Source organism: Aptenodytes patagonicus, chromosome 7 (genome assembly GCF_965638725.1).
Source record: "Aptenodytes patagonicus chromosome 7, bAptPat1.pri.cur, whole genome shotgun sequence".
NCBI classification, from domain to species: Eukaryota; Metazoa; Chordata; class Aves; order Sphenisciformes; family Spheniscidae; genus Aptenodytes; species Aptenodytes patagonicus.
The window spans coordinates 31,564,112-31,578,615 of record NC_134955.1 but is presented as its reverse complement, the minus strand read 5'-3'; the positions used below and the strand labels follow the sequence as shown (position 1 = coordinate 31,578,615).

Genomic DNA, 14,504 nt, shown 5'->3' with positions numbered 1-14,504 from the left:
GAGAAAGCAAGTGGGAGGCTTGCAGCTGGCAACTGTTGACAGGTTGCTGTTGTCCGGCCGTGGAGGAACCGAACTTCTGTTAGCTTGCACAGAGAAAGATGAGTGAAAGTAGGTTGTGCTCTGAAAAGTTGGAGAAGCTGCCTGACCTTGTGCATAGCACAGACTGTAATCTTGTCTTTGTGCCTCTATGCTAAACCCAGGGAGGCACCTGAGGAAATAGTAGGCTACGACTTGCTCTAGCTTTCATGGCAGTTTTGGACTGGAACTAGAAGAAGTTGGCTCTTCTGACACCTCACGGGGTTTGTGTTCTGACCTGTGTTCTGACCTCTAACACCTGAGTGTTAGAGTACTAAAGCAGTGAGCCTTGGCTGCTTGGCTTGTTGTCCAGGCTGTGTCGGAGTCCCGTGCTTCTCCAGGAAGCTGAATTAGTCTCACACTTTCAGATATAAATTTCAGCATCGGTGTCGAGGACTGTAGGACTCCAGTCATGGCCATGCTTTCACTGCCTCCTTTCATACAAAAAAGTCCTTCAGAAATGGCGCTTGCTCTTTTGACTTTTCATTTAGTGGAGGTGTGAATATAAATGAACAGGAATATGCGTGCGATGATTTTAGTATTAGTAAGGAATAAGTTGCTGCCTGCGAGAGCTTCTTCTGTTGTTGTTGCAAATGTTGCTGAATCCCATTGAGAGGAAACAGAAACCTGGTGCAACGTTAGGAACAAAAGAAATTTTACCCAGTGTACAAAGCTTTGAACTGTACATGTAACATGAAGTCTTTTTTGTCTGCATTTACCCTTGTAAGATCACTGCCACCTGTTTAGATTTTAAATGTGTTGAGTCTGTGGTGGGTTTTTTTGTTTGTTTAAGTTTCTTAAGTATAAACTTGATGTACCTTAAACTTGCACAGTCTCTGTGTAGACCTCTGTGAGCTCTCACGGGAGCAAAATTATTTAATTGAAATGGAAGAGCAGCTTTGGTCTTTATTTGACACTGCAGGACTCAAAGTGCTTAAGCAGTTGTTACAGCACCCCTCTGTGGAAGCAGGTGGCATTCATAGACAAATAGGGGACGGAGAAGTTGCAGATTTCAGATTTTTCTATTAGAATTAGCTGCTTCAGTATCAATGTCTTTGAAATGTTGGACTTAGGGGTGCCAGTTGCTCCAAGTTCTCCCTGGCCGTAGCTTCAGTAAGTATTACTGATGTTTCCATGGAACAGTTCCACTGTTTCCCAGTTGGAGACCAAAGTGAATGACTCCATCTGAAAACTTCTGCCAAAATGGCTTGTGTGGAGGCTGAGTTTCAGATCTATGACCAGTGCGAAGGTTGCTTGAATTTCAGTGACTTGCTTTGACAAGTCATGTTGTTTTTTATTGTGTACTGCAATCCCACAGTTACTACTTAAGTGAGTCTGGGCACATGGAAAGAAAGAATCAGGTAGCATCTTTATATTAATGCTTTGTCTTCTTTCCTTGTAGGAGAACCATGTCCATGACAACCTGGTGTCTCTTAATTTGCTCCAGAAAGACTTTGTGCCTTTTCTGCTAAATTTTTTAAGGGAGCAGACCAGCCAGATCCTCACTAATGGACCCTCTACTCCGGCTAAAACTCCTAATTCCAAGGCCCACGGGAGCCAAAGGACAGGATCAGAAAGGAGGGCAGGCCACGCAACCAGCAGCCGAGTGCAGCTCTTTTCTCAAAGGACTTCGGTGACCACCTGCGCCACAGATACTAGCTTTTCTCCTGCTGCGGCATCCAGCAGCTCCTCTTCCTTTTCTGGGTCAAACCTGTCTAGTCCTTGCGGTGGCTTCCCTAGCATGGTCTCCAGTAGCAGCCCGAGCTTTGGGTACAGCCCTGTGCTTAACCACGGTGAGAAGCGGTCATCTCAGAAGGCCAGCTTGGGGAGCTTCCTTACAGCCACGCCTGAAGCCCTGCCAGCGAGACGAGGCCGAAGGAAAGGCAACAGCTCAGTCAGTGCCTCTGGCCGGCAGGTAGCTCGGGATCTGGGGCGTTCCCTTGCTGAAGAGGAAGATGGAAAGAATGACAGTGTATTGTGGAGCGGAGGGAGAAGGAAGCGGAGTGAAGTGCCTCTTGTTTCTGCCAGATCCCCACCCAGCCAGCTAAATCTTAACAACTTGGAGGAGTTTCCACCCATGGGTGCTGCCTCTAGCTGGACAAAGTAAGAGCAAGTCTGCCTCGCTGTCTCATTTGGATTGTGCTGCAGGTTACTGTTCCTTGACTAGCTCATCCTGTTCTGCGTGTCCAGATACAGAAGATGCTGTAATAAACAGTACCTGGGGGCTGGCTTCTGGGCTCCTTGGTCAGAACTGCTTTGTTACGGTTGCCATGTAGGGGAATATTGCTTCAACAGGTAGTCAGGTTTCCACTCTGTGAGCTCTGTGAACAATCTGTGAACGCAAGATGCCTCTTTAGCCTCTCACTTGTGATGCTGTCTGCAGCTTACCAGTGCACAGACCAGCTGATACGAAGCTGAGCACATCTTTGTCCTTGCATGTTCTAACAAGTCAGCATTATCTTGGCTCTTCACACTTCTCATTTAACACAATAGCAATTGCTAATGAAGAGCAGGCCTGGAAGGCTCTTCAGCTTTACTGATACTAGCAAAAAAGCTTTCGGATTGACGTTCTGTGGCTTCTGGTAACAGAGGTTAGCGCGCAGCTTTGTTTATGCCGTGTGGTCACGGACAAAATAGCTCGCTGATGCCTGTATTCTCTTTGGTCTGCAGCAAGCCCTGGTCTCCCTGGTGACTTTGGCTTAGCTTCTGGGCAGCTGTTTGTGTTGTGGTTGCCTCAGTCCTTTTCTCTTTCTCTTTGAGATTTGACTCTTTAAAATCCTCATTACCAAATATAAGGCTTTCATGTCACCCTGTTTGCTCCATGTATCAGGCACTGGTCTCTGAAAGTGGGACTTTCTAGTTGGACATGCAAAATTCCAGCTGAAAATTGGTAGGTCTGTGGGTCTGTACAGCAGATCTAGATGCAGGGTCTGGATGCTCTAGATGATGCTTTGGCCGAGGGAGAGAAGGTGTGTTTCCAGCATAGACAGTAAGTCTCTCTTCCTCAGTTGCACTATGCCCAAGTAGGAAAAAGAGTGAGGAAAGATGTCACGGAGTGTTTGGAAGCCAATGCTATAGCGATTTTGAGAACACCATAACAATTAATATGTAGCAACCAGCATTTCCTTGAGAAGTGTAATGCTTTATGTTCCTGTATCTCATTTCCACAATGTCTCTTACTGCATTACAGAGCCTCTTCCTGAAGGACAAGTCTAAGTAGTTTATGTAGGAAGGGTGGGATTCCCTAAACTTAAAGGGCAGGCCTATGGTAACTTTGGAGCCTGGACTCTTACTGATAGACAATGGCAGCTTGATTGTTTTTGTTTTTTTTCTTTCTCGTGGTCGTGTTAGAAACTGCCAGTGAATTAGTTTCTTACTAAAATGAGGCATATCCTGTCCTCTCAAATTAGAAATGTTTGGAAGAGTTGTGTGGCACTCTGTTATCTGTTCTATGGCTTGATGATTGGTAATTAATTTTGCAGCAAGGGTCAGCAGTCTGTAGCTCCGTGACTTTTTATTCAGTGACCAAAATAAAATCGGCAACTATATGTACAGTTTAGAAATTCAATATCCTGGCTCCGTATCCATTTTATTTTAGCATCAGGTTCTTCTGGAAGTGTTGCATGCATATCTGTCTTGAGACCTAATTTTTTTTGTTGTTTAGCTTGATTTCAGTGGAATCGCTTCTTACCTTTTCAGCAAAAGCAAACCATCAAGGCGAATCAACCCAACTCCTGTAAGTGCTGAGCGCCCCCTCTCAAAACCAAAGATGTGCTTCACTTCTACACCTCTCAGCCAGTGTCCAGCTGCTCGGTTTTCATCTGGGTCAAGCCTTGAGGCCTTTGCTACTGTCCAGGAAGGAAACCTTACATCTGTGATAAGCAACAGCCTTCAAGAGGAGAGGGAGATGCTGAAGAAAGAACGGTATAGTCTGAGCAGGGTGGTGATAGGCTTGTACTGATGCTTAATTCTCTTGTCTTAAGGTGGTACCAATATCAGAGTGGAAATGACCGGAAGAATATCCAAAACAGATATTGGTGACCTTACGCTATAACTTGCCTAAACCCAAGTGTGACTCTTGTATCAGATGAGGATATTAATGCAGCTAGCTCATGTTTGTCATTTTAGAGGTGTGCTAACTCTGGAACAATGACCCTCACTTTATCTTCAGAAGTTTAGTCAGTCCTCTCTGCTTTCATAAGATTGCCTCTTCATGGGCTTGCACGTGTGGCTATCTCCTGTGCAGCTTTCCTTAGATTGCACAGGTGAAGTGGGTGGGTTTGAGTTGGTGTAACTGGGCTATGTTTGAAGATTGTGCCTGTGATGGAAGGCGGAGTCTGGTTTGAAGAAAATGAGTTAATGATGCAAATGTGGGGAAAGTGTTGATTTTGCAAGGTAGGCAGACTAACACAAGCTTGCAGTCAGAGAAAACAGGACATGGGTAGTGTGAGATTCTGTTTTAAAAGTTACTACTGCAGTTATCTAATGAAAATTGTGTGCCAGGAGATGAGGCGAATTCTAGCTTCTAATTTTGTCTCTGCTGTTCAGTTAGCATGTGACTTTCATCCTCTGTAAAATGATATCACTGTTAGTCTGTGAGGATTGATACTTCAGAAAAAAAGCAAAGTACAGTAGTAGAGAAACTATCGTTTATAATTGCTGACAGAACTGTTGCTGTTCTTTGTAGATTTTGTTCTTGAGGAAACTCCTCAGGACATGTGGGTGGAATTCTTTTCCTGCTAAGCCTTGCGATTCACTTCAGTGGGTCAAGAACTGGCTGAAACAGACCCAGCAGAGTCTCATGAGTTACTGTTTGTACCGGACCTGTAACAGAACTGCTCAGGATCCAAACCTGCCTCTGTGCACTTCCATGAAGCACCTATTCCAGTCTGAATTCTACCTGTAATGTCCCACTAATCTGTATAAAATAAAGTAGGTGAAATAGCAGTATGTGGGCTGGATCTTGCCCATGAGGTGATCTCATCTGACCCATCATGCTTGAAATGCGCAGTGCTTGGCGCTCAGAGCTGGGAGCTGCTGTTGTGTCTTCAGTAGTGGTGAAATGAGGTACAAAACTAATGCAGCCCCCAGCCAACTGGGTCACTTTGAGCAAGGACAAAAGGTGAAATTCATGCTGAGGTAGATGACAGCACTGAGGCAGAAGTGAAGCAGAGTCTGATTACATTGTTGGAGTCTTGCCTTGGTGGGTTTACAAAGGGCTTAATAAGTGATTTTATTCAGTTCTGTCAGTCAGGTGCTTACGTTCATTGCAAGGGAGATGTTACTAAATAACCTTTCTACTCCCATTTTGGGACTAATTTGTTCTTCATTGTAGCAGTTCCACTAGAAATAGGCCAATAGAAAAAGTTCTTTGCTGCAGTTAAATACGTTTCTGTCTTCCCCACAGCCTTTAAAGTGACTTTTAAAGATTTTACTTTTGAGACAATGTGGTAAGAGGTGGTGTGATGTGCCAAGCGTGGATGTTCAATTGGGATCTTTAACAGTCATTTGATATTGCTGTTACTGGCTTTTTTCTTGCTTCTCATGTGTCTTACGTATGCCACTCTGCTGCTGCATTTTGGATGACCTCTGTAGGTATATTTTTTTACAATATCTATGTATTTAACTGAGTGATCATTGTTGATTTAGAATACAGCAATTAAAGTAGTTTGTTTCTTCTGTCGTTTGGCTTGCCAGTATGGGATTTCATCTGTTGTTACGTTGCCTTTCCACTTAGTGGTATTGGATCTTCTCAGGGCGTCATTAACTTACAAATATATCTGAAGGTATGGATGTGAACCTTATTTTCAAAGATTTTGTAAAGTGTCTAGCTGTCAGAAATTGCATGTGCAAAAATTTTTTTTACGGCCTGGTCTCTAACAGATTCTGTGTCCCTAACAAATATCAGTTTAGATGAGAAGCAATAACATAGGTTAGTTAGATAATTTGGTCTAAGTGCCACACTGTTTTAGCAGAGTTGGAATTTGAATGTGATTCTTTTGAGTCTTTTGATTGTTAGCCCTAAGATCCTTTCTCATTACGGGAAAGATGAGTTAAATTTCTATTATGCTAAAAGCAGCTTTAGACAGTGTAAATGACATGGTTAGTTATTGCAGGAATTCCTTCATGCTAGACTGCGAGAGAAAGACCTCTTCTGGCTGCATGTCTGCTGTGTGTCATCTTCAGTCACATAGTATGTTGCTGCTCTTGAATTTCAGATGCAAATTGCTGCACCAGGCGTCTTCTCCTGCAGGGATATCCCTTGATCCTGGTACTCCTACTAAGCCTAGCTACACTCGCAGTGCTAGCCTTCCTGCTGAAAGCCATCTGGTGACCTGTGCAAATCCTACTAAGGTTTCCTGCAAGAAACAGTTGGAGTGTCTGGCACAGCTCTATTCATCATGTATAGCAGGTGAAGATCCAGAGATGTGAGGCTGACCTTTCTTTGACCTTTGAACTTGCATGTGTGTTATGAGGGGGAGGTAGATGAGAAGTGGAAGTTGTGGGACAGTTACAGTGTACAAACAAATAACATCTGGAAAAATAAACTAAGCCAACACAGTCATTAAAATAAAAGGATACTAGGTAAAAGTTTAGGGAAGGAGATGAACCTGGTGCAGTACTTTGAGCTGCAGAAGGCTGAAGTTGTATGGTCCTATCTGAAACCAGACCCTTCTCTAACACATCTTTCCTGTAATTCCCATATTGATTTACACCGTGGCTGTGTGTGGGGAGGGAGTTCTTTGCTGACTGTGCCATAGAACAGTTATCTATCTTTTTACCTTCGTTTATTAAAGCAGGTCAATACCGAATATCCACCTTTAGTATCTCATTTCCTCTCTTCCAGAAAACCTGGTACCAAATATTTTTCTGGAGCTCTTTTTTGTCCTGCAGCTGTTGACATCTAAAGGCACTTCTACTGCAGAAGATGGGGACAACGACCTTGAAGTCAATGAAGGAAGTAAGGGTAAACAATAGTATTGAGTGGAAAGAAAACAATAGTATTGAGTGGAAAGAATGTTACTTCCGTGGAATGATAATGTGATATAGAGTAGTGGCCTTTAGCTTGAACAGTTAGTCTTAAATTCCATAAAAGTGCCTTGTTACCACTGTGGGACTCATCTGAGATGCTGACAAAAATCATGCATGTATGGGAAGTGCTTCCGCAATATAATAGAGCGGGATTGCTAGATACTGTTTGAATCTAGTTTTCTGCTATTGTGTGAGATTTGCTGTAGCTACTTGCTAACACTGACTTTCAGAGAGAAGGACAGATAAGCTAAAGTCTCTCCTCCATTGGTCCCTGCAACTCAAAAGTGCTGTTGATCTGCTATGTGTTTCTTAAATTTAAGGTTGGGTTACAAGTGCATAGGACCCATCCATATAGATATGTAATTGTTGCATTTGTTTTTTGGCAAATTCAGACTTAAGCCTGATGCAGTTAGTATTTTGATACAGATATAAAAACCAAAAAAGTGGCTTTAAGGTGAGACACACTCACACCCACACACCCCCCCCGCCCCGAGATGCTCCTATTTGATTGACCTTTGTTTTGCCACTCACTGATTCTTAGGGCTGATACTAGGAACACGAAGTCTGCAGCTACGGGAACAGCAGCTGACGACGGGTTGCTGTTAGTCTACTTTTTGTCCTGGATCTGCTTACCGTTGGCCAGGACATTTAGAAGGAATCTTTTTTTTCCCATACAGCATTGAACAATTCAGTTGCCTTTAGTATAAGAAGGATAGGGATGGGAGGATTTGTCTATTTCCATTGTCAGGGAATGGGAACTTCTGGAAATTGGATCCTGGTCTGGAGGACTGTTTTTGGATATGGCAGTTCCTACTTTCCTTGAAAGCTAATTGTTGGTCTTTTAGTTCATAAATGGTGACAGGTGCTGTTGTCTCATGTTTCTTTTTTTCCCTTAGATGCGTCAGGGAGACAGCATTTCCGAAGTGTGCACAATTGTGTTTATTTTGCTGTTCAAGTCTTGGATTATCAGTATGAGTGAGTTGAATATTTTTTTTTTCCTCTGCTTGTGTCTGCAGATGTGTGTGAGATGAAGCAAGTGTGCTTGGATTTTAGAGCTTTACCACTTCCAAGCATGGAGTTGTTAATTTTCCCTCAAAACATACAACTTGGCCTGGATTTGGATGTCTGTGAGTTTTCCTTGCACTGATCTGTCTACTGAACTTCAGTGTGATTATGCAAGAATGGGAAAGTCATGAGATGAGAGCAATAAAAAATGGCCCTACAGAGAGATGCCAGTAGGATTTGATGCTGGATGCCTGGGGCTTAGAACTCTTTGCTTGGTAGCCTCATTAAAAAATGAGCATAAGCATTTCTTTAGGTCTGATCATGTGTTGTTTATGTCTGTCTGTCTGTGGGTTTTATCCATGTTGTCTTGGCAGAATTATTTCCCGTTTAGAAAAGGGGACGCTGAAGCTCTTGGCTGAAAATGAACGGATTGCATCTTTTTCTCCCACCTTGCACGAGAGGCTCAGGCAGGCTTATGAAAGCAGCACAGCCAAGGTAAAACTTGATAGACCTCCACTGACATTGCTTCATACCTTTGTGTTATTGCTCTTTTATTTGTGATGGCTTTGATGTTAAATCTCATTCCTTCTACTTTGAGTATCTTGTCATGTCCTCTTTGGCAAGTGTCTAAAAGCTAGGTTTTTTTCTTGTCAGCGGGTGAGTGAATTGCTGGGTCCAATGACTGTTAGCTGTGCTAACCTTACATTGTGCTCCAGGCCCTGACCTCAACCAGTGACTTTGGCAGGGTCAGGTTTTGCTTTTAAGTTTCTCATCTAATAAACATGGATCCCAGAAGAATGATCGGTTAGATGCAATATCAGAACGTAGTTTGGAAGAAGTGGATTTGTTCCATAGCTACAGACTCCTTTTAGGCAGATGAAGCTTCAGAGGAGACAATACAGTCTGTGAAAACTGGTTTCCTGATCTAATCATCTGAGTTAGGGAACTAAAGCTGGATGGTAGGAATGCCTGCCTTAATGTATTTTGTATCTTGTTTCATCCATCTTTTAAAGATGGAAATTGCTCTTGGCAAAGAAAGTACAGTGTACTTTGTGAGACTAGGGCATGTCAATAGCTGAGCTATTTAGTTAAAGCTGTAAATAAAGGTCTCTTGTTACTTGAAGACATAGGCTTTTCGAATAGGAGAAAGAAGAATAATACAGTAATTGCCAGCCACTATCCTGCAGTCTCTGGAGCCCTATATTGAATGTACACTTTGGCTATTTGCAGGTCTTTCTTTCCACACTGTATCAATATTGGTTGCAGTCTATTCTGCAGAGATTTCTTAGAGAGATGAGATGCTTCCACTCATAATGTTGAGTGATTCTGCCTCTGTAGTGTAATGTAGGTTGTACAACTGTTGGTATTTACTATCAGTTAGCAATTGGGAAATGGCTAGTGTCTGAACAACTCAACAAGTGATACTTGGTTTCCTCATTGCATCTTTTCCCTGCTTTTTCTAGGTCTCAGATTGTTGGATAAATTAGACTTATACTAGTCTAATGGCTGCCTTTATATTTTTAACAGGTGTCTCTCCTGCTGCCATGCTCTGTACAGTCTGTTTCTTTCCAGCCAGAAACTGACAATCGCTCTAACTTTCCCAGTGACAGAGCATTTCACATATTTAAGAAACAAAGGTAAGTTTCTTCTACTGTTACCGTATGGCTCAAAGGGTATAATCTTTCCATGATTGTGAACAAAGGATATTAAGAATGTCTCATGTATGCTACATGCTGTAGAAAAATCTTGAGATTTTCACTCTAATTAAAAAAAAAAAAAAGTCTTTGTCCATATTGACTGCAGGAGCTAAATGCTTAATGTCTTTAGAGAAGAACAGCCTAATTCTTCAGGAGTTATTGAGACTTCTGGTAAATGCCAGTACAGTGTGTCACCCTACTGGATTGCTTCTGCATATAAATCTGGTATGCTTTTATTCTTCCTGCCACCTCCCTCCATGCTTGCAGCAACAGGGTGAGGGGAGAATGGCAAGTTGTCTTGGTCCTTTTTTCTCTCCTCATAGGTATTATTTCATGTGGCTTATTCTTTCCTGCCTCTCAGTCTTCAGTATGTCTGGTAATGGGTGTTTTGGTCATTCCGTCAGAGCTTGGGCATAACAAGCTTAAGCACTTGCTGTCAAAGACATGGAAAATGGAAACTCGCTGAAGTACCGCTAACATTAATGAGTTTTGCAAAGGTATCTGAATGCTTAGAGGCTTGAGTTATTTAATCTGAGGTAGATTCTCACTGGGGAACTCAGGAGCAATTGAATATTCAGTTGTTGTTACTTCAAATTTTGACGAGTAGGAATTCATACCCTTAAATATCTTGATTCACAGGGATATCTTTTATGAACTGCTGCGTGAATGGGAGGATAACCATGAAAAATCTGGCTGGGACTTTGAAAGAGTTCTGGGCAACAAGATCAGGTAGGAGTCTTTTGCAACTTCAGCTAGCTTCTTAATGTAGCTGAATTGCTGGTGCAGCATATTAGACTTGGCATCCTAAGTTGCATGTCCTTCGTAACGGTCTTCTGTGCTAATCTGTAGGGAGCTGTGCTTCTTGGAAGGTACTGTCCATGTAAACTTGCTTCTATATTTAAAAGTATCAACTGTTATCTTAAAGAAGCAAGCCACAAGTGGCAAGGGCCTAATTTGATCAGTCTTGGTGTAGCTCTTTCCCTGTTCATAATCACAGAAAAAGCCACTCTCACAACCAGTATGTTGTGGTCTGAACATTGTCATTGTATACACTTTTGTGTGCCTTTCATGTTTCCAATGCCCCACTCCTCTTAAGTGTGGAGAACTGTGTTATATGTTCAGAAGCTCTTAGCTCTTCTAATTATTTCAGGGGGTTCTAGTGTATTGGCTCTGAAAACAAGACAACCGTAGCTCTTTCTGTGGAAAGCAAACTGTTTTATTCATTTATTGCTTTATCAAAATAGAGTATATATAAAGAAACTATTATGGTTTTGAAAGCAGTTGCCTTGTGGGTTTCTGTGTTAGTCTTAACGACCAGCCTACTCAAGTTACATGTATGAAGGTGACACTTCACCACAGGAGCAAAACAAGGCTGAGATTTCCTTCTCTTTGGGCATCAGAAGTACTGCTTTGCTCTTTTCTTACTTGCATATGTGTGAACTCAACTCACTGCTCTGGACAGGGGGGAGTGGGAGCTGAATGAGTTAATTTTCTTCCTAAATAACAGCATTATTACAGGAAAGGAAGAGAGTCTTGTTATGTCTAGAACTGTTTGCTCTGCAGGTGCTCAGGGAGAATTTTTGTTTCCATGGTCAGCAGATGAGGCTCGGTGCTTGGGAAACCTGGTTATAAAGATGTTGCTTTTTGCAGTGGCCTTTGGAGATCACTTTCTTAAAAGCTGTTATTTAATGCTGTTGGTATAGTTTGAGGTTAAAACACTTTCTTGTACCACAGAGATCCAGTCAGCATTTTGTGATGTTTTCCTTCACAGGGCCATGATGGCTCACCTATCTGCAACCTGCAACCACAGCCATTTTGCCAGGCTCTTTCAGAAACAGCTTATCCAGGTAAATGACTTGGTTTTTTCATGAAGATATACATCAAAGCTGATTTGATCCTTCCTCAGCTTGAGAAAACAAACTGTGTCTTGCAAGTTTCTTTGAGATTTTCCTATTGAAAATTTTTTGGGAGAGCCAAGTCTTCAGGATGGGAATTTCCTTCCTTTTCCAGAAATATATATCGGTGATAAATTACTAATGAACTCTGTGTAAATCAGGGATGAGGCACACTGAGCACATCATGAGCTGTAAGAATTAATTCTTCATGGTTATTTACTTTTACCTTCTAATTTTAGAACAGTTATCATTTTTAGAAATTTTAAGGATCTGTTTTGACATGTATCAAATGCAGAGGTTCCCAGTTATGTTCATTAGCAATGTGAGCGTACTACCTGCAAAGAGTCTCTGGTTCTTCTGTGTAATGCTGCAATAGGCTTTTTCTGATATAGTATTGCTGTGGTAGTTCACGGGGGTTTTCTGGCCGGTTTTCAGCATCATCTGACTTCACTGGAACTGAAGGAACGAAGAAAGAAAAGATGCTTCTGATTGGAGTATAGATTTTCACTGTATTCTCTATAAATGGCTGGCTTATTGGTGGGTTCCTTTTGGATAGCAAAACAGACACAAAACCCTGCCTTGAGTATTAGCCCACACACATTGCCAGGAAGTTGCAAGCTGTTGGAATGTTGAAAATTCCTCTAGTGTCCAACCTGAATTTGCATCAGTGTCCTGTCTGATGTGTGTGTTCAGGGAGATTGTGGGAAAGAGGTGAGATGGACTTTGTTGCGTCAACAGGATTTAATTAGTCCTAGGTACTGTATTTCTCCTTTATACCTGTGCTGCCTTAATGAAGACTGCAGGGTTTCACAAGGGTAACCAAAGCTTTAAACTGATAACTAGGAGTCTTCAATGAATCCCATGTGTCTGACCAGAAAGTGATTTGCAGAATCTTGTGTGTGTTATGATACTCATGCAGAGAAGAACCTAGACTGAGGATTTGTGTCGAGGCCTGATAATTTAAAGGTTGGGAAGTGTAACAAGATGTTCTTTTGGGAGAGGAGGATGCTCAGTTTGGAATAAATGGACCTAGTAATTGTTTGCTTGATATACATAGTTAAATGTTGCTTTTTAGTATGATCTCTCTCATTAAAACTATCCTGACTTAGATGTAGGCGTATGCAGTCATCTTTTCCCTTTACTCGGCATTGGTTAGGTTACATCTGGAGTACTGTGTCCAGTTTTGGGCTCACCAGTACAAGAAAGATACAGACTAACTAGAGCAAGTCCAGTGCAGGGTCACATAAATGATTAAGGCACTGGAGCATTTTTTGTATGAGGAGAAGCTGAGAGAGGTGGGACTGTTCAGCCGGGAGAAGAGAAGGCTCCAGGTTATCTTAGCACTGTGTACAAATACCTGATGGAAGGGAGTGAAGAAGAGGGAGCCAGATTCTTCTCAGTAGTGTTCACTGACAGGACGTGAGGCGATGGACACAAATTGAGAAAAAGGAAATTCCATCTGAACACAAGAAGACACTTCTTTACTGTGAGGGTGGTCAAACACTGAAACAGGTTGCCCAGAGGGGTTGTGAAGTTCCAGTCTGTGGAGACATTCAAAACCCAATTGGATGTGATCCTGGACAACTTGCTGTAGCTGACCCTGATTGAGCAAGAGGGTTGGATTAGATGATTCAAGAGGTCCCTTCCAACCCAAACAGTTCTGCAGTTCTGATTCTTTGAGCCTTGAGTAGTATCTATGTGTTTGGGGGAGGGAGGCATTCATTTTTTAACTTTGTTTAAACTCTGTGGAAACTCCAGGAAAATCTGGTCTGGGAATGCACAGTGCAGTATCATGGTCCTTGGACACTGGGCTAAAGATCCTACTGGGGGGTTCGTGAAGACCATGCGAGTGATAGGTGTTCTCTCCACACATCCAGATGTAGTCTGCTAGATGTGCCTGAGTTAGATGTATGGGATCGGAATTCCATCTCTCAAGATATCTAGGCTGTTGATGGCCAAGGTGGGTAGCATGTTTTGGCATGAGGAAAAGAGATCTTCTGTACGTGGGCTGCCTGAAAAGGCCATGCTTGGATTACTCCTAAAACAAAATCTTGTGAGGAAGGGAGAATACATGGGGTGAGACATGAAGTGAAACGATGCCTTATTACAAATATTCCACCTCACTACTCTTTCTGTCCCCTGAAGATGTGTAAAGGTCCTATTGGTGGTGGCGCAAGCTGGGGAGACGCCCCAGATCAGGATGTCCTTAATATGCTGGGTTCTGACAATCTGAGCCGTCTGAAGAGGCTGCAGGAAAGGTTTGTCGTTCCTCAGAGCATCAGAGGACCTTGTCCACCCCCTTCGTTCCCAGGATGCCAGCAGTTCTTCAGGGACTTCATCCTCAGCGCAGGAAGGTTAGCTGCCCATGGTTGCTGTTTCCTTGGTGAAGTGTGTGGGCAAGTGGGGAACACCAGCATGTTGCTCTTGCAGCAGGGAGTTGTCTGGAGAGCTTGGGACATGGTGTAACCTAGGCAGAGCATATCAGAAATGTTTTTAAGCTGCATAATACCACACTTAGTGTTCTTGGCCAGCATGCACGGTGAACATGTTAACAAGCAGGTTCTGTCTGGAGCATAGAATGTCTTTGTGTGTATGTGTGCTACATTTGGTTAGACTATATGGTAATAATTTTCCTTCTATAAAACCATAATATCTTGTCACAGGCCATCAGCATTTCCCAGTGCCAAGGCATAGCAAGGGCACTGGACTGGCCAAGTGTTTCTTCTGTGGTAGTGCATGAAGCTAAGGAGTCAGAGGATGAAGCCAGGTTCACAGTTTTGTTTAATGAGTTTTTCACAAT

At 42.6% G+C, this 14,504-nt stretch overlaps 1 protein-coding gene across 2 annotated transcripts in view; it reads left to right on the top strand.

Annotated features, from left to right (window-relative positions):
• CDAN1 (codanin 1) overlaps window positions 1–14,504 on the top strand; it is a 33,771-nt gene that overhangs the window by 1,468 nt on the left and 17,799 nt on the right. For both annotated transcript variants that reach the window (XM_076344688.1, XM_076344689.1), the window contains exons 2-11: window positions 1,478–2,178; window positions 3,775–3,999; window positions 6,294–6,487; window positions 6,923–7,036; window positions 8,004–8,082; window positions 8,487–8,607; window positions 9,640–9,749; window positions 10,449–10,538; window positions 11,581–11,656; window positions 13,850–14,058. In XM_076344688.1, the coding sequence (XP_076200803.1) occupies window positions 1,478–2,178; window positions 3,775–3,999; window positions 6,294–6,487; window positions 6,923–7,036; window positions 8,004–8,082; window positions 8,487–8,607; window positions 9,640–9,749; window positions 10,449–10,538; window positions 11,581–11,656; window positions 13,850–14,058 (1,919 nt within the window). The remainder of the gene's footprint in view (window positions 1–1,477; window positions 2,179–3,774; window positions 4,000–6,293; window positions 6,488–6,922; window positions 7,037–8,003; window positions 8,083–8,486; window positions 8,608–9,639; window positions 9,750–10,448; window positions 10,539–11,580; window positions 11,657–13,849; window positions 14,059–14,504) is intronic.